The following is a 25220-nucleotide window of genomic DNA, read 5'->3' on the forward strand; positions in this document are numbered from 1 at the left end:
ACCATTTCCAGTGATGGAATAGTGACTAAAAACTGAATTGACTGGAATGCCCAGAGGTGAAGGCACTACAGAAATACAAGTTCTTCTTAACACCTGGACAGTAAATCTTTGTGCACTCTATATTTATTGATGTTCTCGGCTTTATTGAAACCTCTCTCTGTTGCATGCTGTCAATGCTTGAATTGCTGATTTCCATTTTTAGTTCCTCCACGGAAGAGGGAAGAAGGAACTGAGTATGAGGATGGTTCTGACCACAAAGGTAGGCCTCAAGGACCAGAACAAAAGCCTGTTCTCCGTCTGGCAAGAGATCTTTCAACTTCCAAAGGTTCAAAGGTAACAAAGAAGCATCTGCCACAGAGCACCATTTGCGATGTTGTTACTGATTGTTGCCACTAAACCTGCTACAGCAGTTGGAGCAATAGATGGAGATGAATGTACTCTTAATTTTCCGTTTTTAGAAAGCGGATTGGCCAGGACTGCAGCTTGCCAGACGAATTACAGGTCACTGATGACCAGGACTCTCTGATTACCATTACGAAGACCCCACTCAGTGCAGCAGCACAGAGATTTAATCATATTCTTCACCTCGCCACCTCAACAGGAGATTATGAGAAAATCACCCAGGTGAATAACTGTTCATAGATTTATAGCTTTTTTTAAAAACTGAGTGCAAATTATCCATGGAGACTCTTGTGTCAGTGTAACCTCTGTCTCCAAATGTGCGTGTGTGTGTGTATTTTATGCATGCATGTATGGCCACAGCCCTGCAGTGCCTTGGTGCATCAACCTCCCTTCATTCTAGTGAAGCTGACTATTTCAGCTCTTAAGAGGTGTGGGGGGGGGGAATGGTTTGGACAATGAAACCTTGGCTGGTAACTTATTGTTTGTCAGAATTGGTCAGAAATGTTTTCTAATCCTGTAACAATCCATCTTTGACCCATACTGCAGGGCTTGTTCGACAATTTCTTGCTTATGAAGTTCAAGGATCCCACTTTCAGCGGAGTCTGCCTGGCCCTGGAGTGGTTGGAGTTCACAGACATCCTGAACGAGAGAGTGATGAGTGTGCAGAACTTCCAGCTGATGCGGTATCTGCCCTTCCTTCCGGTCACCTTTCACATGCTCTTTGCAGCATCCAACGTTCCAAGGATTTCTTATCCAAACAGCCACTATGAGGTAAGAAACCCTTGTGTACAGAGAGAAAAGGAATGGAGTAGACCACATGCCCAGCAAGGCTACTCCATTCAGTGTGACCACATCCGAACTTATGCTTCAACTCCACTTTCCTGTCTACCAACTATTTCCCTTGATTCCCCGAGAGACCAAGCGTTATCCATCTTACCTTAAATATTCAATGATAGAGCATCCACACAACCCTCTGAAGTAGCAAATTCAACTTGTACTGAGACTTCATAAACCCAGGCTAAAAAATCAGATTGGCAATCAGGAGGTTCAATGGGATGCTTAGTAGTCAGTGTTTTATCTAAAGGTCTACATTTTTAGACTTGTTTTACTGCTAAAGCCAAGTTAATCTTTCCAGATATCCAACTAGGATGAATACATTCCCAAGGAAAGCTGTTCACTTTGGGAGAGTCGCATATCCAGTTCTTGGTTTATGATGAGGGAGCTGGTTGCAGTCCAGGACTACTGTAGTTCTTCTCGATGAGCTCAGGAGGGGTTAGGAATCATTCTGCATTCCCATTCTTAGTCACTGCCCAGTGACCCCTGTTGCAGGTGTCGAGTGAGGGTAAGTAAGATTGCACTTGTTGAGGTACCATGTAGTCTGCCAAAACTAGCTGCCCAAACCTATATGTGAAGGTTGATTCTAGAAGGCAACTGCCTTTGTGGGGACATAACCCAGGAGGAAGCATTATCGTTCAAGAAAATGGGGAAATAAAACAGGAATGTACAGTTTTCATCAGCCTCCCAGCAATCACCAGAGTCAAATTAGTCTCCTGATACAATTGCTCCCATTGTTCTCTGTTAAGTCAAATATAAGGCAGGACCAATGGAGGAAAGAGAGAGAGAGAGACCAGAAAAACACTTACAAAATCCAAAAATGTAAATTCATACACTGAAAAACTGGTTATTCTCTGGAAATGTTTTTTTTCCTTGAATGTTACCTTCTCTTCAAAAGAAATAGTTCACTTTGTCCTTCCTAGCTGCCAGAGGTCAAAGGTTCCAAATCAAACTCATTATTAGCCACCGAACAATATAACAAAGTAGAGCCTCGCGGCTGCTAGTCGGAGTTTCTCTTCTCTGTGCAGAAATATTTCCCGGGGGAGAGCAAACAAATGGGCCAGAGGTTGGTTGGGTTAACGAGGAAGCCATTGTTACCTGACCGACAGCCTCGCTGGGACTTGCCCCATGGATTCTTTGAGCTAAGTGTTGGAAGCTGTTCTATAGACTTCCTTGTTCAAACATTTCTTGGCAAAGAGGGAATAACTTACACTGAACAAATGTTATTTCAATGGAGGACATTCATGGTATGAGAGCATGTTTCACAAACTAATGAGGAGAACTGCAAGTGAGGTGAAAACTTACTCGCTCTCCTTTATTGGTGGGTGACATATGTTTTAGAGAGTGCATTTCTCTGCTGTAAAATATATCTTGAAAATATGGAGTGTTTTGGTCTGGTTCTCCAGAAATAAAGCTTTGCTTAATGGATTGGATGGCTTGTCTAACTTTTGTAGTAATTTCTGTACAGTTCCTTTCTCCATTAAGTGCCTCTTGCTTCAGCCACAGACCATTTGAAAAATGGCAGCAATCTCTGTTCATCCTTTTCTGTGGGAAAGTTTTATTTTTTAATCCATTTTATTTCCGCTTGAACAGGCACAGACTAAGATTGCCCATGTGCGCAACTTGGTGATATCCATGGTGGGTGAAATCAGCCCAGTGATCCGCAGCCGAATAACTCTACAAGCGCTTATATCAGAGATCCTCTGCCTTTTGCTTGACATCCTCTCTCCGAAACTGCGACCGGTGAGTCACCAGGCCTGATGCGGGCTTTCATGCATCCCTTGAGTGTGGCAGGACCTTAACTTTCATATAGACACTTGAAAAGGAGGAATAAGAAAAAAGTTTATTATCTAAATGGTGAAAGATTGCAGAGCTCTTGAGGTCTAGAGGGATTTGGGTGTCTTAGTGCAAAATCACAAATAGCTAGAATAAAAATACAGCAAGTAATTAGGAAAGCTAATAGAAAGTTATCATTTATTGTGAGATGAATTGATTATAAAAGTAGGAGGCTATGCTTCAGTGGTGCAGGATACTGGTGAGACCACATCTGGAGCACTGTACAATTTTGGCCTCCTTATCTAAAAAAGAATATAAATGCTTTAGAAACAGTTCTGATAACGTTTACTAGACTCATCCCAGGATTGGACAGGTTGGCTTATGAGGAAAGGTTGGAGAGGTTATGTTGTATCCACTAATGTTTAGAAGAGCGAGAGGTGATTTGATCAAAACCTTTAAGACCTTTTTAAAAGACAAAAACATTTTGTCTTTTAAAAAGCATTTAGACAGTTACATGGGTAAGATGTGTATAGAGGGATATGGGCCAAATGCGGGCAATTGGGATTAGCTTAGGAGTTTTTTTTAAAAAAAAGGGCGGCATGGACAAGTTGGGCCGAAGGGCCTGTTTTCATGCTGTAAACCTCTATGGCTCTATCCTGAGGAGTAGTGACAGGATGGATTTGGAGAGGATGTTTCCTCTTGTTGGAGAATCTGGAACTAGGGGTCACTGTTTAAAAATAAGGGATCACTCATTTAAAACCGAGATGAGGAGAATTTTTTCTTTTGAGGGTTGGAAGTCTCTGGAACACTTCCTCAAAAGGTAGAGGAAGCAAAGTCTTTGAGTACTTTTAAAGCAGAGCTATCAAGGGGGTGAAAGGTTATTCGGGGTAGGCAGGAAGATGTGGGGTTGAGGTTACAATCCAATCGACCATGATCTTGTTGAATGGCGGAGCAGGCTCGAGGGGCTGAGTGATCTCCTGTTCCTAGTTTGTATGATTTGCAGACCTATGGGGAAGGAGCAGCAGTGGGATGAGACACATTGGATAGCTCTTTCAAAGAAATGTCACAGGCGAAACAGGTTACTTGATCTCCTGAGTTGTATGGTTCTACGATTCAGACTGGTGAAGTGTCAGCGTGAGCTCTAATCTTCACACCCCATGTACTTACTGAAGCAGCAACACTCCTTAACCATTCGCCCACTTGCTGGAAGAGTTTCCATTGAAATTTGGTGGTGGTCTCTAACAAGCCAATAGTACTCCACTAACTGTTAATTGTCTTATTTTCTAACGTTGTTAAATCTTTCCTATTGAAACTAATCTTGGTTGTAATGTGGGTATTTAGCTTTTAAGTTTTAAAAAGTAATAGATCTGGAGCAGCCAGTACCAAGATCACATCAGACATTTATTTCACTCATGATTTCGGACAGTTTCATATTTTTTAATTCCGTCACGGGATTTGGATGTTATTGGCTAGACCAGCATTTCTTGCCCCTCTCGAAGGCATTTAGGGATGGGTAATAAATGCCGGCCGAGCCAGTGACACCCACACATTTATATATTGTGTGTTTATGTATACACAGACATCATGGCTCATCTTTTGGATGTCAGTGAGCACCACTTTATCATGTAGACTGAATTCGGTCACTGCAAATTTGAAGATTGAGGGTGACCTAGTAGAGGTCTTTAAAATTATGAGGGGTTTTTTATAGGCTCGATATAGAGAGAATGTTTCCACTTTGCGGAGGTTAGTGGTCATAAAGTCACCAATAAATCCAGTAAGGAATTCGAGAGAAATATATTTATCCAAGAAAGCGGTTAGAATGTGGAATTTGCTAGCACATGGAGTGGTAGAGGTGAATACAGCAGGTGTATTTAAGGGAAAGCAAACTTAAGAACATGAACCAAAGCAGAAAATGTTGGAAAATCTCAGCAGGTCCGACAGCATCTGTGGAGAGAGAATAGAGCCAGCGTTTCGAGTCAGGATGACCCCTTGGCTCTGGTCTCCCTCCATAGATGCTATCAGACCTATTGAGATTTTCCAGCATTTTCTGTTTTTGTTTCAGATTCCAGCCTCTGCAGTATTTTGCCTTTATTTAGGTACGTCAGGACGGAAGGAACAGAATCACATGTTAAAAAGGCTGGATGAATCTAGCGGGCAAAGGTTTGTGTGGAGGTGGGTAAAATGCTCTTGTTTCTGGGCTGGAATTTGGTGTAAAATCCAGAACTGAACTGAAAACCGCCCACAGAAACATGACTTCAGCTCTGATAGTTGCTTGGCCGTTGACTAAAAATTGTTGGGAGTCTTAGTAACTAATGTCCGCATGTAGTAAGACATTGACAAAAGTGTGGACTTTTGCTGTCTATAGGACTACCCGTTCCAAAACTAGACAGACAGCAACACAAGGAGCATGAGACATTTGGCATTAACTGGGGTGACCTGCACAATATAGGCCATTTATCTGCTGGGCCAGTATCATTTGGGTTGGGTGTTTCAATAATACATTCGTTCAGTAAAGTCTCACTGCACTCTTGAGTCATTTAAGTTCTGGCCCAAAAACCAAGGTTAATCTCCGAGATTTCCGCCCTCATTGCAGAAGGGATTCTGACAACATCCTTATTTTCCTGTGGTTTAACATTGGGTATGGAGCAGGCAACAGGGCAGAACTAAGTATGTAAATGCAGCAGATGATAAGAACCCATTGTTGCAGAAATTGTGGTGGTAACCATGGATTAAGGAATACACAAATGAGCTGCTCCTAATTCCGGAAGGGCCATTGTGCATGAGTTTCCTTGTAAATTTTCAGTGAGGGCAAGAAGAAATAAAGAACTTTAACTTGCCCAGCACCTTCAACACACTCACATGGCTGAGAGGGGGGCAGAACTGGCAACTCAACATGCTAGAGTATAGGATCTTTAGGAGAGGGTCTAAAAGAGGAGGTGATGTCATAGAAACCCTACAGTACAGAAAGAGGCCATTTGGCCCATCGAGTCTGCACCGACCACAAATCCCACCCAGGCCCTACCGCCATATCCCTGCATATTTTACCTACTAATCCCTCTAACCTACACATCTCAGGACACTAAGGTGCAATTTTAGCATGGCCAATCAACCTAACCCGCACATCTTTGGACTGTGGGAGGAAACCGGAGCACCCGGAGGAAACCCATGCAGACACGAGGAGAATGTGCAAACTCCACACAGACAGTGACCCAAGCCGGGAATCGAACCCAAGTCCCTGGAGCTGTGAAGCAGCAGTGCTAACCACTGTGCTACCGTGCCACCCCATGTTATTAAGGAGTCAGTTACTGCAGTGAGGAGGGTCAATATCTTCGAAAGGTCTTCAATTGAGGTAGAGCTTAGGAATAAAAAGCGGGCAGTCACATTGCTGGGACTGTATTATAGGTTGCCAAACAGCAGGCAATAGAGGAGCAGATACGTAGATAATTCACTGAGCTGTGTGAAAATAATAATAATAGCGTAATAATATTACGGGATTTCAACTTCCCCAATTGGGATAGTCATAGTGTAAGGGGTTCGGAAGGGGCAGATTTCTTGAAATGTATTCAGAAGAGCTTTTAATGTCAAGATGTAGAAGATCCAACAAGGGACGGTGCAGAGCTGGATCTAATTCTGGGGTAAAAACTGGACAGGTATTCAAGATGGCTGTGGGGGAGCATTTTAGTGATAGCGGCCACGATACTGTACGATTTGAGCTTGTTATGAAAAAGGAAAAAGATAGTCTGCAAAAAGCGGTTTTGAATTAGGGGAAGGCAGATTTTATTACAATAAAACAGGATTTGGCCAAAACAGACTGGGAACAGCTTCTTGTGGGAAAATCTACACCAGAGCAGTGGTGAAGTCATGAAGGAAATGGAGAGAGTACGGACCCAACATGTTCCCTTAGGGTGAAATGTAGGAGCAACAAGCCCAGAGAACCCTGATGTCTAGGAATATTCAGGACTCAATAAGAAGGAAGACAGAGGGTTTTAGTAGGTATGAAGGGAGCAAATCAACAGAGGCCTTAGTGGAGTATAGAAAGTGCAGGGTGGAACTGAAGAAAGTAGTTAGAAGAGCAAAAGGGCATGAAAAAGCATTGGCAAGAGTCTCAAGATATTCAATAAGTATATTATGGGGAAGAGGATGACCAGGGACCAAGGGGGCACTATGTGCATGAAGCTGGAGAACATTGGTAGGGTGTTAAACAAATACGTCACATCTGAGTTCAGTCGGGAGAAGGAGGGTGTGGGTGCAGAATTCAAGGAGAGGGACTGTGAGGCTCTTGAACAGTTTGACATAGGGAATGAGGAGCTATTGGAGGTTTTGGTGGACTTAAAAATGGACAAATCCCCAGGTCCAGATGAGTTGTATCCCAGGCTGCTTCGGAAGGCAAAAGGGGAAATTGCAGGAGCTCTGACCCAATTTTTAATTTATCTCTGGCCACAGGGGATGTGCTAGAGGATTGGACGACCGCTAATATGGTTCCATTTTTCAAGAAGGATGGTAGAGATAAACCAGGGAATGTAGACCAGTGAGTCTCACGTCAGTGGTAGGGAAACTATTGGAGAAAATTCTGAAGGAGAGAATTAATCTCCACTTGGAGAGGCAAGGTTTGATTAGGGATAGTCAGCATGGCTTTGTCAGAGAGAGGTCACACCTATTGAACTTTATTGAACTTTTCAAGAAGGTGACCAGGTATGTAGATGAGGGTAATGCTGTTAATGTAGTTTACATCGATTTCAGCAAAGCTTTTGACAAAGTCCCACATGGGAGACTGACGAAGATGGTAAATGTATATGGGGTCGAGTGTAACTTGGCAAGTTGGATCCAAAACTGGCTTAGTGATAGAGGGTGGTGGTAGAAGGCTGTTTGTGTCACTGGAGGCCAGTGTCCAGTCGCATACCACAGGGATCAGTGCGAGGTCCCTTATTATTTGTGATAATTTGGTGAGAATTTCGGCGGGGGGGGGGGGGTTGTGGGGAGGTGTGATAATCTACAGATGACACGAAGATTGGCAGGGTAGTTAATAGTGAGGTCTTGGGTTACAGGAGCACATAATCAGGTTGGTCAGATGGGCAGGTAAGTGGCGGATGGAATTTAATCCTGAAAAGTGTGAGGTGATGCACTTTGGAAGGAGTAACAAGACAAGGAGGACAGAGCAGCAGGACACTAGGAAGCTCAGAGGAGCAGAGGGATCCAGGGGTTCTTGACCACAGATCCCTGAAGATGGCACGGCAAGTTAATATAGTTAAGAAGGCATGCGGCACACTTGCCTTTATCAGTCATGGCATAGATTACAAGAGCAAGGAGGTTAGTTAGGAAGGTTCAGTCGCTAGGTATACATGGGGAGGTAGTAAATTGGATTAGACACTGGCTCAGTGGAAGAAGCCAGAGAGTGGTTGTGGAGGATTGCTTCTCTGAGTGGAGGCCTGTGACGAGTGGTGTGCCGCAGGGATCGGTGTTGGGTCCATTGTTGTTTGTCATCTATATCAATGATCTGGATGATAATGTGGTAAATTGGATCAGCAAGTTTGCTGATGATACAAAGATTGGAGGTGTAGTGGATAGTGAGGAAGGTTTTCAAAGCTTGCAGAGGGATTTGGACCAACTAGAAAAATGGGCTGAAAAATGGCAAATGGAATTTAACGCAGACAAGTGTGAGATATTGCACATTGGAAGGACAAACCAAAGTAGAACGTACAGGGTAAATGGTAGGACTCTGAAGAGTGCAGTTGAACAGAGGGATCTGGGAATACAGGTACAGAATTCCCTAAAAGTGACGTCACAGGTGGATAGGGTCGTAAAGAGTGCCTTTGGTACATTGGCCTTTATAAATCGGAGTATCGAGTATAAAAGTTGGAGTGTTATGGTAAGGTTATATAAGGCATTGGTGAGGCCGAATTTGGAGTATTGTGTACAGTTTTGGTCACCTAGTTACAGGAAGGATGTAAATAAGGTTGAAAGGGTGCAGAGAAGGTTCACAAGGATGTTGCCGGGACTTGAGAAGCTGAGTTACAGAGAGAGATTGAATAGATTGGGACTTTATTCTCTGGAGCGTAGAAGAATGAGGGGAGATTTGATAGAGGAGTACAAGATTTTGATGGGTATAGATAGAGTGAATGCAAGCAGGCTTTTTCCACTGAGGGTAGGGGAGAAAAAAACCAGAGGGCATGGGTTAAGGGTGAAAGGAGAAAAGTTTAAAGGGAATATTAGGGGGGGCTTCTTCACGCAGAGAGTGGTGGGAGTGTGGAATGAGCTACCGGATAAAGCGGTAAATGCTTTTAACACTTTTAACATTTAAGAAAAACTTGGACGGGTTCATGGATGAGAGGGGTGTGGAGGGATATGGTCCAAGTGCAGGTCAGTGGGACTAGGCAAAAAATGGTTCGGCACAGACAAGAAGGGCCAAAAGGCCTGTTTCTGAGCTGTAATTTTCTATGGTTCTAGTGTTGTAAAACTTTGGTTTGGCCACAACTGTGTGCAGTTCTGGTCACCTCACTATAGGAAGGATGTGATTATATTTGAGAGGGTGCAGAGGAGATTCACCAGGATATTTGCTTGGACTGGAGCACTTCAACTGCGGAGAGGCTGGATAGAAGGGTAAATAGTGCGAGGGTGTAATGTTACGGTGAGGGGCAGGAAGTTTAGAGGGGATTTGAAAGTATATGAATGAGTACTTGAAATGTCATAACATTCCAGGCCAGGGGCCAAGTGCTGGAAAATGGGATTAGTGCAGATTTACTGTAGTTTTGTTGGTGCGGACTCGATGGGCCGAAGGGCCCCTTCTGTACTGTATAACTCGATGACACTCTAAATCTTAGCTGTCAGGCGAGTAGGGCGTTGTACCCAGTCAATAAAGATTCCACTGAGAATTCATGCCTGCTGCCGTCGTTGAATTTGTGTTAATGGTTCTCTGCATCATGTCATTAGTAAATCTCAAATTCCCAGAGGTAACTGCCTGCAGTGTACAGTGCACATTACTGATGTTTTCTCTACTGTGGAAGTAAATATATGCTCATTACCACAGGATTTATCAGAATAAACCTGGCACTGCCCAAGGTGCAAAATGCCAATGCCCAGGGGACACCTTGACACTGCCCATTGGGTATGGGGCAGTGCCAAGGGGGTGGGGCCTGGGGGGGGGGGTGGGAGGTCCTGGAGGCCGGCAGTGCGGGGCTACTGCGCATGCACCTATCTCAACACTGACAGATCGGCGCATGCGATATGGCTCACTCAGCGCTATGCTGCCGGCCTCTCCAGCGGAGATAGGCCCCACCCACTGGTTTTTAATGATATACACAGTAGTGACCTCTGCAGTGCACAGTGTGTGGGAGATTCTTCTCTGGACCCACACTGAAAAAACCAGCGTGAATTACTCCAGTTTTCACGCAAATTCGACACTCAGAATGTTTTAGGCAGAATTCCAGCCAGGATGTCATTGACTCACCTCTTGGTCCCCTTGTTACTGGAGCTCACGGCCAGCTTCTGCCCACTATGGACAACCTATTTGTGACAGGAACACCTCAAACGTAGCCAAGTGGCAGGTTGGGGGATGGGGGGGGAGGGTTGCGGGTGGTTGGTTGTGATGTTCTGGGGGAGGGGAACATAGGCTCTCTCGAATTGCCCAGAAAGTATCCACTAGGTTGTCTGGGAGTATTCCAGACCACTTCAAAATTGAGTTACGGAGGTGGCGAGAAACTGCAGCATTGAATTCAAGAAACAAACCCATTTAAATCAAACTAAAATGGATGGAGCTGGCCTCAAGTAAGATTCACACAGCACTGAATTCCTAACTCGCACAGTTTCTAAAATCGATTTATGTTGACCTATATTTAATTGAGGTTCCGAGAACAAATAGAAAAACTTTTATTCAGTGTATGTTTTCCCCTTTAAAATATCTTAACGTGTGGGTCTCGTACTCTTCCATTTTTTTATCCCTTACATTTGGTGTTGTTCACCTTTTTCCCTGTGCCGGCCTGTTTCACTTGCCTTATTTGTATGTTTTCCTTCTTCCTCGCTCCTCTACTCTCCCCCACCTCTTCCTCTGCCTGTTTTTAAAGCTAATTTGTTCATATCCAGTGACCAGTATCTTAAATTGTTTATTCCAATTGAAATAACGGTGAATGTGATAAATGACTAACACCAAATGTCTTCAGTATCTCCATTCTAATTGAGATGGGGGATGTCTTGTCTTTGTATTTTTATGACGGCCACTCTCTGGAGAAAATCCAAGATTCCTTTCTTCAACATGAGAATCATATATCATTTTTAATCAGACCTTCTCAAAATATTTTTTGTACTGGTCCTTGTTGAGTTTCTCAAAGTCGAGTATGTACCAAACTCCCCTCCACAAATTGCAACTGCATGGGGTGAAATGCCCTAGAATTTCGCAAGTGCCATTTCACAAAACTAAGCAATTAATTTGATTTCTTCTACGCTCAGAATCAACGTAAGCTTATAAAAAATATAGTTTGGAAAACAAGAACTTGAATTTATATGTGCCTTTCACGACTTCAGGACATCCCACAGCTCTAAGACCCAATCGAAGTGCAGCCACTACTATTGTAGGAAATGTGGCAGCTAATTTTCACACTCAGCTCCCACAACAGACAATGACTAGTCTGTTCTTCGTGAGGTTGTATGAGGTATAAATGCTGACTGAGGCATCGGGAAGAATTCCACCAGCTCTTCTTTGAAGTAATGCCCTGGAATCTGAAATTGCGTCGTACTACAAGGACAGTGAAGCCTCAGTTTAACATTTCATCTGAAGGATGGCACTGCTGACAGAACATAGTTGACAGTTGAAATCACGTTTGGGACTAAACTGAAGCACCCATGGTTTTTTCTGAATAAGACCACTCTATATGTTCATGGGTTCTTTGTGAGTAACCAAAACAGTTTCTGCCCAAAATAAAAAGCATTTAAGGCACTATACTTGTGTATTCATGTTGTTCCTAGTTGGAACAAGGGCACTTTAAGGCACTAATCACGTGACATCCTGATGATTTCATTGGTTTTTCAGGCAAATGGACAATCTACCCTAACAGCCTGTAGAGTAAATACCTTTCCAATTAAGCTCTTGTTTCTTTCTACCTTTGGGCTTTGCAAGCCTATCCCTTAAAACACTACAAAGAAAACTGGCAACGAGGAGGTTGGGACCATGCTGGCAGACTCCGGGAGAAATTTTTTAAAACATAGAAAAGTTGTCAATCCGTGCTGCAGACCACCAAGAAGGATTTTTTAAAAACATTGCTACACCAAAGCTGGCGACAGAGAGGTGCCAAATATTGGTAGCAGCCATTGAATGACCCAAAATTTTAACAAAGATTTTGGAGAAAAGAACATTGAAAAGAAGTTTGCCACGTGCTCTACCCAGAAGATTTGGACAGTGTGGTGAACCACTGTAATACTGTCTGTATGTGGGATATGCCTGGGCACGCCCCTGCTGCCTCAATCCGGGGCTCCGCCCTCCTCAGGGTATAAAGGTGGCTGCTCTCCGCCCCTTTTGCCTCAGTTCGGGTTAGCCATCGGTTTGGGAGTGCTTCTGTTCTTGTTAATAAAAGCCTGTTTCGCAACATCTAGTCTTTGCGTGAATCAATGGTGCATCAGACAGTACAGGGAGCATTGTGAGTAAAGAAATACCCTGCAACAATAACTTAGAGCTGGGGGAACTCAGAAGGAAACAGACTGAACTCAAGGTTACCTTGTTCGAAAGATAAAGAAGCGAGGTAGTGCCAAAAACGTTGTGACACATGGTGCTCACACAAACCCTTCCCATAGTAAAACTGGCAGGAGTTTCTGATGTTGTGGGATCGTATGATGAGAATACTGAGCATCAGAGCTGATGCACTGAAACGTTTGATTATTTTGTCCAGGCAAATAAAATTGCAGCAGATATTGTAGCCCCAACTTTCCTGAGTGCAATGCCGGTTGAATGTTTTCCCCTTCAGAGTCTGGTGCAGCTAGAAAAACCAGGCTCAAACTATGATGACATTGTGGAGATATTGCAGGGCCAGCTCTCGCCTAAACTTTTGGTCATCACTCAGAGGTTCAGGTCCCATAAACGTAACTAACGAGGGTGAATCAATCACAGTTTGTAGCTGCTGAATACTGCAAATTTTGAGATGTTTTGAATGATACCATTAGAGACGCACTAGTGTGTGTTAAAGAAATTAAGCTATCCAGAAAAGACTGTTAACAGAAAGCAACCTAAACTTAAGGAAGGCTTTCGAAGTCGCATTCTCCATGGAATTGGCAGCCAAGGAAGCTCAGCAGTTAAGTTTGACACGAATGCATTCATGCTCAAACTTAACTGCTGAGCTTCCTTGGCTGAGTGTTCTCACCATACGATCCCACGACACCAGAAACTCCTGTCATTTTTACTATGGGTGGGGCTTTTGTGAACATAATGTGTCACAAAGGTTTTGACAGCTGAGACCCAAACATCGACACTGGTTCAAAATTGCCACTGATGTGCAAAAACTGAGCATGCAGCAGCAAATTACTGGAGCATAAAGTGCAGAAATTGTCGCAAAAAGGGACACATCGAACGCGCTTGTTGGAGAAAGAAACAAGTTCCAAGCAAGAACTATAAAAAGCAAAGACCAAAACCATCATATGGAAAACCAAATAGAGGGAAAATTATCCACGTGATACAAAAATGGTGCAAAAAAAAGACCAGAGTAACAGTCAGAAGATGAACTATCATGACTGAGCTGATAGGATAATCCTCAACTCCACTTTCCCACCTCATCCCCAAAACCCTTGATTCCCTTACTCATTAAAAACCTGTCTATCTCAGTTTTGAACATACAGCCCTCTGCAGTAAAAAAAATCCAGTAAGAAGTTAAACAACACCAGGTTAAAGTCCAACAGGTTTATTTGGTAGCAAAAGCCACACAAGCTTTCGGAGCTGCAAGCCCCTTCTTCAGGTGAGTGGGAATTCTGTTCACAAACAGAGCATATAAAGACACAAACTCAATTTACATGAATAATGGTTGGAATGCGAATACTTACAACTAATTAAGTCTTTAAGAAACAAAACAACGTGAGTGGAGAGAGCATCAAGACAGGCTAAAAAGATGTGTATTGTCTCCAGACAAGACAGCCAGTGAAAATCTGTGGGGGTTACAAATAGTGTGACATGAACCCAATATCCCGGTTGAGGCCGTCCTCGTGTGTGCGGAACTTGGCTATCAGTTTCTGCTCAGCGACTCTGCGCCGTCGTGTGTCGCGAAGGCCGCCTTGGAGAACGCTTACCCGAATATCAGAGGCCGAATGCCCGTGACCTGGTGTTGTTAAACTTCTTACTGTGTTTACCCCAGTCCAACGCCGGCATCTCCACATCGTAAAAAAAATCCACAGATTCATTGCCCACTGAGAGAAGAAATCCCTCCTCAACTAGGAATTAAATGAGTGACTCCTTACTCTCAGATTATGCCCTCTAGTCCTGGACTCTCCCACAAAGGGAAACAACCTCTCAACATCTACCCTGCCAAGCCCCATGAGAATGCTATATATCTCAATAAGGTCACCTCTCATTCTCCTAAACTCCAATGAGTACAGACCCAACCCAGGCAACCTCCCCTCGTAAGAAAATCCCTCCATATCTGGGATCAACCTAGTGAAACCTCTCTGGACTGTCTCCAATGCCAGTATTTCTTTCCTTAGATAATGGACCAAAACTGTTCATAGTATTCCAGGTGTGGTCTAACAAGTGCCTTGTATAGTTTTAGCAAGACTCCCCTATTTTTATACTCCATTCCTTTTGAAATAAAGGCCAACATTTACACTTCCAAAATTAATATGGAAATGGAGCAAGTAGATAAATTTGCTGATAATGTAGTCTAATAAGATGAAGTGGTTGTGAATATGGAAGATAGTGATTGAAAAAGAGTTACACTGTCCTGCCATAAAATCAAACTGCTTATGACAGTGATGGGCAACCTAGGCTGGTGAGTGGGCCGCATGAGTGGCCCTCCTTTATCTCAGTGGGCCACAAGATTGAAATCAGGCTTGTTCACTAACCATGACCCCGTGAATAAGATTAAATAGATTTAATATACACTGAATATTTCATAAGTTATAGAAAATGTCTAATCATTTATATATTAATAGAACTATCATCAACTTCAAATGGTAAAAACAAAATTATTATTTATGCTGTGGACGCAGGGAGTGCACGGCTCTCACAGTCAATGTTGTGAACAATCAGCAAGTACTATACTTGTCCTTGCTTTATGTGCGTATCACTTTAGTCTCACTGGTAGGAAAAAAACAATGCGGACAGAAATCCACGAAATGTGAAGTAAAGTTTATTTATTAGTCACAAGTAGGACTTACATTAACACTGCAATGAAGTTACTGTGAAATTCCCCTAGCCCGGCACCAGTTCGGGTCAATGCACCCAACCAGCACATCTTTCAGACTGTGGGAGGAAACTGGAGAACCCAGAGGAAACCCACGCAGTCACGGGGAGAACGTGCAAACTCCACACAGACAGTGACTCAAGCCAGGAATCGAACCCAGGTCCCTGGCGCTGTGAAGCAGCAGTGCTAACCACTGCGCCACCGTGCCAATCCTGCATGAAGGCAACAGTCAACAAAAGGTCTCGTGGGGCCGCACTCAGAAACCAGATGGGCCGCGTGTGGCTCTGGGGCGGCAGGTTGTCACTGGCTTCTGAGCAGAATATTTGCTTCCTGTGGCAAACAGCATTGTAAAAGTGTAAAAGTAACATCTTCAACCCTTAAGTAAGAAAAAAATGTAGGTGTTTGCACAGATAAAATATTTGGACAAGTAGGATGACTTGTTGAAGGTCCCTGAACTAATGCTAGCAAATGGGAGCGCCAATAGCAGATTAGGATGTAAAATACTGGGTGCTTTACTCATGGGGAAAGTTGTTACAGTTTGGGGGAGATGCTGCTAATGGATGAATCGATAGAGTAAGATATGAGGTAGGAATAACATTGGGGCTGGTGTAAATCCAACCATGCAGAGACTGAGAGCAGCTTGGAGAGTGCAGTTTGAGATGATCCTGAATGTAAAATGTTATATAGAGCACAGCACTCAAACAACCACAGGAGAGTGGCTATTCGGGGCTACCTAGTTATGTTTAGAAGCTTCAAATGACAGGCAAGTTTTAAAGGGTCTTTGCTAAATAGCTGGGTGCCTGGTAATGATATGAATTGCAAAACCCTTGTTACAGGTGAACACCCAGCTGTATAGCACGAGAGAGAAGCAGCAGCTAGCTGACCTGATCGGAGCCATGCTATCTTACAACCTCACGTATCACCAGGAGCGGACGCCAGAGGGGCAGTATGTCTACTTGCTGGACCCGTAAGCACTGTCTCTACTTTCTCCTTAAAGTTCTTAGTATTATATAGCTATAGGATAAAAGCCCCAATGAGATGATCCTGAATGTAAAATGTTATATAGAGCACGACACTCAAGCAACCAAAGGAGAGTGGCTATTCTGGGCTACCTAATTATGTTAAAAAGCTTCAAATGACAGGTAAGTTTAAAAGGGATTTTTCTAAATAGCTGGGTGCCTAGCTTAAATATTCTTGTGTACCCTGGCAAAACATATGTGTAAATTCAAGGTGTTTCCTGAGAAAACAGGTGTTCAAATACTTCTAATGTGAGCGGTACAGGTTTTTTTCTAATTCTTTCATGAGATTTGGGCATCGCTGGCAAGGCAAGCATTTGTTGCCCATTCCTAATTGCCTTTGAAAAGATGGTGGAGAGCCACCACCTTGAAGTGCTGCAGTATACCTCATGCAGATATAAGCACAGCGTTCCAGGCATTTGATTCAGCGACAGTGAAGGAATGGTGATCTAGTTCCAATTCAGGATGGTGCATGGCCTGGAGGGAATCTTGCAAGTGGTGTTGTTCCCATGTATCTCTTGTGTGTTTGTCTTTCTGGGTGATGGAGATCGTGGGTTTGGAAGGTGCTGTTGAAGGAGGCTTGGCAAGTCGCTGCAGTGCATCTTGCTGATATTAAACCCTGCTGCCATTCTGCATTGGTGGTGGAGGGAGTGAATGTTTAAGGTGGTAATTAAAGTGCCTATCAAGTGACCTGCTTTGTCCTGGATGGTGTCAGGCTTCGCAAGGTTTGCTGGAGCCACAGGTAAGTGAAGGATATTCTATCAAAGTCTGACCTGTGCCTTATATATTGAGGGAGACAGGAGATGAATTACTGGCCACAAAATTCCAGCCTCTGATCTAGTCTTTTAATGACACAATTTATATGGCTGGTCAAGGTTAGTTTCTGATCAATGGTGACCACCATGTTGAATAGTGCAGTATTCAGTGATGCTACTGAATGTCAAGGGTAGATAGTTAGATTTACTCTTGTTGGACATGGCCATTTCTGGCACTTTTGTGGCACAAGTGTAACATGCCACTTATAAGTTCGTGCCTGAAAGTTGTCCAAGCACAAGGGCACGGACTGCTTCAGTATCTAAGGGTTTACAAATGAAAGTGAACATTGTGCCATCAGCAGCAAATATCCCCACTTCTGACTGTGTTAAAGTGAAGGTCATTGATGGAACAGCTGAAGATGGTTGGGCTGAGGACACTACCCTGCAGAGCTCCTGCAGCAATTCCCTGCCACTAAGATGATTGGCCTCCAGCAGCCACAACCGTTGTCTTTTGCACTAGATAAGATTCCAATCATTGGAAAGTTTCCCCATATTCCCATTGATTTCAATTTCGCTAGGACTCCTTGATGCCTCACTCAGTCAAATGCTGCCCTGTTGTCAAGGGCAGTCACTCTCACTTCATCTCTGGAACACAGCCGTGGTCCGAATGGACAAGTACTGTAATGAAGTCCGGCCTTGAGTGGCCTTGGCAATACCCAAACTGACACAGCAAACACTTGCTCATTGATGCTCAGTACCACTTGATAGTGCTGTCAGCAACACCTTCCATCATTTTGCTTACGATTGAGAACAAATTTATAGGGCTGTAATTAGCTGGATTAGATTTGTCCTGCTTCCTGTAGTCTAGTAATTCATGACTGACTGAACTGAATAATTAGCTGGTGTTTGCTTTATAAAAATAACAGGGGAGGGTATGCTGTGAGCTCGAAAGAATTTATCCAATTTGGGGTACTTTTATTATAAAAAATCTACAGACCATTAGGAACCCTGAATTTAGGGCTTCTTAAGACCTACTGAGCCTGGCAGTGTCCAAGTGGGTAGTGGCGTTATTTTGCTGCAATGCTAAACATTTTGGACCAGAAAGATTCAATCCGTAGTGTGATAATCTGGTAGCGACTGGGTTAAATGTAAGAATGGTCTCGGCCTCCTGGGTTTTCGAGGGGAAAGATCTTGCTTCTCCACGTTGCTGGGAATGCACTTGGGTGAGAACAGGATGGGGCTTGGCTTATGATGCTGTTGTCCAGCTGTTTGGGTTTGTGCCTGAGTGAATTATCACAAAGTGGTCCTGGAGCTTTACCCCAGCAAGGAGCCCAGGCCACCGAGTAGAGGGGTCATGGTAGGAGCAGGGTAGATAAAGCATACACACCGTTGCATTGGGTTTGGAACTCAGTAAGAATGACAGAAAACTAAATAATGCTTGTTTTGTGTGGGGACAAAGTGGTAGCACAGGCTCTGAAGGAGTTTGCAAAGACTGCATTGTGCTGGTTCCTCGGGCTATGGTATTGACCACTGATGCATTGCTGTCATACAGTATAAACTTTTCATTGTACTGGGACAGCTTGACTGATCCAGGATAAGACCTTATCAGGGGTATAATACTGAGTAGCAATATCAGCAACACAAAGAAAGCACACGCAGTTTATCATTGCCATCTAACTATCAGTTGTGCTGCTATTTGGAAGCCCATCTTAGCTGTTCTCTAATGCATCAGAAGTGCTGACTGTTCTCAGTAAAAATCGGGAGCCGTTCTGACAGCTAGTGATTACACAGTGAAGTGATAGCATGGAGTGTGCAATACTTTTCTGTAAATATTCTTGGTTGAATCCTCCTGCACGTCAGTTTCATTCCTGAAGGTTGTGACCCTTGTGTAAAGGTGTAAAGCTCTGGGTGGCAAGACAGCCTCCAGTCCTTTCAACCAAGTGGTCTTTCATTGTGAATGGTAGTCAGCAGATGGAGAGAAACGAACTGAGACTTGATTTCATCCTCACCCAACATTGCTGATCCTCTTCTTTCTCACAACACGTGCACACATTCGGGCAGGAGTCACTGTCAGATGAGATGAGCCATGGAGATTTAACTTGAACCTTCTTTTCCCAGGAAGAACATTTCACTTTTTCAGTTCAAGTAACTGTTCAGAAGAGAATCAAAATCCAATCCAATTCCTTCACTGCATGGCCTAGACCAGACCCCTCAGCAGTTAGTGGCCTTGGTCTGTTTCCATTCTTTTCATGGGATGTGAGGGTCACTTTCAAGGCCTGCGTTTGTTGCCACGCCTTAATTTTCCTTGAATAGGTAATGGTAAGCTGCCTTCTTGAACCACTACGGTGCACCTTGTAGATAGTCCACACAGCTGCCACTGTGCATTGGTAGTGCAGGAAGTGAATGTTTAATGTCATCTCTGCACCAGCACTTTGCCATTCATGTGTAAGTTGGTGTCTGCATTCATTTTCTTGCCTACTCTCTCTCCTCGCTTGGAATTGTTGACCACCTTTATTGGAGTTTGCATTTCTTGCCTTGCCATTACTCTGTGAATGTCAACGTGCTAACTAACAGTCGTGCCCAAAGCTATCTTCACCCATTATTTCCTTGTATCACCCAGGGCAGGTTGGATAGTGATTGGGAGCACAATATCTAGCTGATGCATTACATCCCAAAATACTTGAGAGGAGTGTTAAGTTTACCACTGAATCACGTGAGATGTTAGGACAGGTAGGTGGCCAAACACCTGGTCAATGAGGTAAGTTTAAAGGAGCATCTTAATAGAGAAAAGAGAGATAAAGATGAGAGAGATAGAGAACTAGAGAGAGACCTGCAGAGCTTGGGCCTTAGCAGCTGAGGGCATGGCCACCAGTGATGGAGTAATTCAAATTGTGGATATGCAAGAGATAAGGAATGCATATTTCAGAGGGTAGAACATAGAAGCAAGAGGAGGGCATTTGGCCTTTCGAGCCTGCTCCACCATTCATCACGATCATGGCTGATCATCCAACTCAATAGCTTAATCCTATTTTCTCCCCATATCCTTTGATCCCATTCACCCCAAGTGCTATATCTAGCTGCCTCTTGAATACATTCAATGCTTTGGCATCAACTATTTCCTGTGATAATGAATTCCACAGGCTCGCCATTCTTTGGGTGAAGAAATGTCTCCTCATCTCCGTCCTAAATGGTCTACTCCGAATCCTCAGACTGTGACCCCTGGTTCTGGACTTCCCCACCATCGGGGACATCCTCCCTGCATCTACCCGGTCTTGTCCTATTAGAATTTTATAAGTCTCTATGAGATCCCCCCTCATTCGCCTGAACTCCAGCGAAACCAATCCTAATCTAGTCCATCTCTTCATACATCAGTTCCGCCATCCCCGGAATCAGCCTGGTAAACTTTCGCTGCACTCCCTCGAGAGCAAGAACATCCTTCCTCAGAAAAGGAGACCAAAATTGCATACAATACTCTCAGTGTGACCTCACCAAGGCCCTGTATAATTGCAACAACACATCCCTACTCCTGTACTCAACCTCTCGCAATGAAAGCCATTTGCCTTTTTTACCACCTGCTGCACCTGCATGCTTACCTTCAGTGACTGGTGCACAAGGACACCCAGACCCCACCTGGTATACCAGCCCCCCCCCAACATTTACTTTGGAATTACGAGCTTTCAGAGCGCTGCTCCTTCATCAGGTGACTCAACTGATGAAGGAGCAGCGCTCCTGAAGATCGTGATTCCAGGTAAACCTTTGGACTTTAACCTGGTGTTGAGACTTCTTACTGTGACCCACCTCAGTCCAACGCTGGCATCTCCACATCAACATTTATTTTGGCAGCTCTGTGTTCGATAACAGCTATTTTTGCTCAGAGCTAAAGTTCAAGTTATTTCCACAACACAAAAGCCTTTTATCATTAGATTCAGATTGCATGTTGCAAGCACGCTCACTTTTCCAATTTCTTCACTGTTACTTTTCTGCTAATTAAACGGAAGATGAAACTCCCTTTAGGTGTAGTGGTTTCATAGCCTTATCAAACCAGTTTAATTAAAACCATGAGAGAGTATATCCTTATTTCAGATTTATCCAACCCTTAAAGGAGTTGATAACTGATTGAGAAGTACTTACCTCTGGATGTGTCCCAGGCTCATTCGTGATCTAATTGCATTTTAGAAAGACTATCGAGGCACAAGAGAAGACACAAAAAAAAGATTTTGAAAAATGATACTCTGACTGAAAGAGAAACTGAAAAGGCTGAGTGCTTTTTTGTAGAAAGGTGAAGGCTGCGTGGGTGATAGAGCCCTTTAAATGTATGGAGTAGTGGTTGGATGGGGCAGGTGTAGAGATAATGTTTCAATTTGTGGGGAAAAGTCAAAACTAGGAGTTGCTAATTTGGGACAGTCAGTAATAAATCGAATAAGGAATTCAGGGGAATGTGGAAACGTACTACCACAAGGAGCAGTTGAGATGCATACAGTAGCATCGATGCATTTAAAGAGAAGGGAGTAGAAGGTTATGCTAACTGGAGGAGGCTCATGTGGAGCATGAAACTGTTGGACCAAATGGCCTGATTCTGTGCTGTTCATTCTATGTAAAGGCCCCTCCTTGAAGCACCCTGGGTCATTGATCTGTTGGGTGAAATGGTGAAGAGGGTGAGCATTTCAAAGAAATCTCTGCAGAGCTAGTCTCTGGTGGGGTTTGGTTCCATTTCGCAATAATATTAGAGACTTAAAACTTGTGAATTCTAGGGGGTTTTTTTCATCAATTTTTTAACGATTGAACTGTCCAGTGAATCACCAAATCACACAGACCAAGCGAAGCCCAAATTGAGGCCCAAGTCTGGTCAAGTGAGTTGATGTCATGTAGTATGGTGCGGAGATCGGTACCGTTAACTAAATTCGGGAAGTGGAAGAAATTCTTTTGGCTTTTTCTGACACTCTTCACAGAGAATAAGCTGTTTTGCAGAAGGATGTCCAGGAGGGGGTGAGGACACTCACTGACACCAAACACCCAATAAGCCAATCAGACGAGAAAAAACATGAGAATCAGACAGTAGTGCAACTTGAAAGTGGAAAATGGAAATCTGATGACAGAATACTCTATTCAAATACCACATTCATCCAAAAGTGGAGAATGTTCAGAAAATACATCTTAACCTATTCATCCATCAAACGTGACAGTTAAGGATGCTAGCAGTCAAACAAGTCCAAAACTAGACACCAAACTAATCTACACAATGTCCACTTTTTTTAACCTGGCAAGAAAGTGACCTTATTGATAAACCAGGTCTGCTGGATTTTGAGGGAAAGCAAAATATTGATCAGGTGGATTCCTCACAGCTTCCCTCCTATCCAAAAACTTACTCCCAGAGATAGAAGTCTATGATTATCCAAGAGCTCAGGAATGAGTGACTGCAGGGAGTCAACGCTCCAGACTTGTGGAAAGACGAGAAACACCATCCAAAAGAACGAGAGCAAATTCAAGAGAAAAGGATAGAGAACATGCGGAACAAGCCTCCAAAATCCAATCAGAGGGACAAGTGAGCGAGAAAAGAATGACAGCAAAGAGAGAAAGAAAAGGATCAAGTCCAGATCCAGCAGTCAGACTGAGGCAACAAATGAGTAATAGCCTTGAGAGATTTCATCAACAAGAGATCTTAGGTAGTACATTCATCAGAAGATACTATATGAAGAAACTAGAGGAATCTTGTTTCTATTCCTCGAATGTTGTACAGGCCGATCTGTCACATATTTGGAATAACCAAATGTTGAAGAACCAGATACTGCAACTCTTCATGGAGACCGGTCAAGTCAAGAAAAAAAGTTCAAAGTGAGACTACTGATCTTCCAGGTCTGATAAGAACACAATCCGGCAGAATTGTGAAGACCTCCTGACAGATTGAATCTGTGAAGCGGGGTGGGAGGTGACGGGATCTGGATTGGGTAGTATGTAAATATGAATAAATATATGCACAAAGACCTGTGGGATGATGTAGTGTTAGGGTTGTAAGGGTTAATGTGTGGGAGTGTGTAAATAGCACCTCCTATGATGTAAGGGCAACACATGACCAAGAGTCAAGGCGCATGTTACTAGTTTCAGCAGAGTAAAAGCTAGTCATGTATATCTAAGTAGTCCAGTTATACCTAATAAGCCAGTTATTGTTTAGGCATACCAATGTCTCAGCGATCATTCCTCAGACAGTCCAACCATCGTGCGACAATCTATTGAATAATCATTATGACTCGTTATAGATGAATTGTTTGTCTTCTGTCACTTGTTAAAGAATGATCTTGCATTTATATAGAACCTCATGAAGCCCCAAAAGCATTTGACTACCAATGAAGTACTTTTGAAGTGTCAAAATAGAAACTGCATTCATCAGTTAGTATGCAAGGTCCGATAAAATGTTGAGCAATAGGGTTTTGTTGCACGTTACTGGCTCCATCTTAGATTTTTTTTCTCAAATATAATCAACGATATCAGGGAAGGAAAGAAACCAGTTGTGACATTTATTACTTTAAACATGCTTAAAAGTATCCTGGCCCTGGGACAAGTAATGTGCATTCCAATTAAATGGGCTGTTCCCATAAAGTCGTAGCCAATCTTCAAGTAGTTGCATTATGTTTGCCACTGAATCCCCCTCCCTATTAATATTCCAATACTAAGCAGCCTAGAACCCAAGTTGTACCTCCTTCAGTTTTAAATATTGAGCCAAACAAATACTTGAGAGACTTTAATTTATTGAAATTAAATATTTACTTGTAATAGTGTCCATTCGCACGTCTTCTGGGTGACATTGATGGGCGCTAACAAATGCTATTTGATATTGATTCTTGGCAGTAGCTTACCCTGTACTAATCATATCATATTTGAAGTCTGATCCTCTTTGAGTGATTAATCCACCCCTGCCATTGTGTAACTATGCTCTTCATCAAAATGAAAAGCCACTGTACCATATTATTATTAGTCAGAACTGCCCGTAGGCATGTATAATGAACAGCTGTCACTCCTCAGTCCAAGTATTGTCAATGCACAGTGCCAGGAACCTGTGTTTGATTCCCAGCTTGTGTCACTGTCTGTGTGGAGTCTGCATGTTCTCCCCGTGTCTGCGTGTTCTCCCCATGTCTGCGTGGGTTTCCTCCCACAGTCTGAAAGACGTGCTGGTTAGGTGCATTGGCCAGGCTAAATTCTCCCTCAGTGTACCCGAACAGGCGCCGGAGTGTGGCGACTAGGGGATTTTCACAGTAACTTCATTGCAGTGTTAATGTAAGCCTACTTGTGGCACTAATAAATGAACTTTAACAGCTGGATTTCTAGTTAAGTAATACACACAAGTTCCTTGCATTCCTGACTGATGGGGAAAAGGTGACAATGCACACACATACCTTGTGGTTAATTGACCTGTTCAATCAGTTATTTTACCTGCCCATGGTGGGCTCAAACCTGTACTTGTCAGTTAGCTAAGGCGGAATCTTGTTGCGATGTCAGGGTTGTTGCCTGCTGGTTGAAGAGCCAGTGAGAGACCCGCACTGCCACTTTTCAGGATGACCCTCTGAACCGCAAGTTAATAAGGCAGTGGCAAGCTATCAGTGGGCCTTCCCTTGGAATCAAGATGTGGGGGTTGGCAGAAAACTCTCCTACTGAGAGCTGCTGGCTAATCGGAGGCTGGGGCTCTTGTGCTAAGCAGCGCCACTGGGGAGGTTGTGGCTGCTACCTTCACGACACACGACGGCTCAGAGTCGCTGAGCAGAGACTGATAGCCAGGTTCTGCACACATGAGGACGGCCTCAACCAGGATCTTGGGTTCATGTCACACTATCTGTAACCCCCACAACTTGCCTGGGCTTGCAAAATCTCACTAGCTGTCCTGTCTGGAGACAATACACCTCTTTAATCTGTGCTTAATGCTCTCTCCACTCACATTGTCTGTACCTTTAAGACTTGATTAGCTGTAAAGATTCACATTCTAATCATTATTCTGTAAATTGAGTTTGTGTCTCTGTATGCCCTGTTTGTGAGCAGATCTCCCACTCCACCTGACGACGGAGCAGCACGCTCCGAAAGCTAGT

General features: G+C 43.5%; 1 protein-coding gene across 1 annotated transcript in view; it reads left to right on the plus strand.

Annotated features, from left to right (window-relative positions):
* The window catches only part of chtf18 (CTF18, chromosome transmission fidelity factor 18 homolog (S. cerevisiae)), a 108690-nt gene that overhangs the window by 48556 nt on the left and 34914 nt on the right, over positions 1-25220 (plus strand). The window contains exons 14-18 of the mRNA XM_078239795.1: positions 203-333; positions 459-624; positions 949-1173; positions 2830-2979; positions 16214-16344. Of these exons, the coding sequence (XP_078095921.1) occupies positions 203-333; positions 459-624; positions 949-1173; positions 2830-2979; positions 16214-16344 (803 nt within the window). The remainder of the gene's footprint in view (positions 1-202; positions 334-458; positions 625-948; positions 1174-2829; positions 2980-16213; positions 16345-25220) is intronic.

Source organism: Mustelus asterias, chromosome 23 (assembly GCF_964213995.1).
Source record: "Mustelus asterias chromosome 23, sMusAst1.hap1.1, whole genome shotgun sequence".
Classification (NCBI taxonomy): domain Eukaryota; kingdom Metazoa; phylum Chordata; class Chondrichthyes; order Carcharhiniformes; family Triakidae; genus Mustelus; species Mustelus asterias.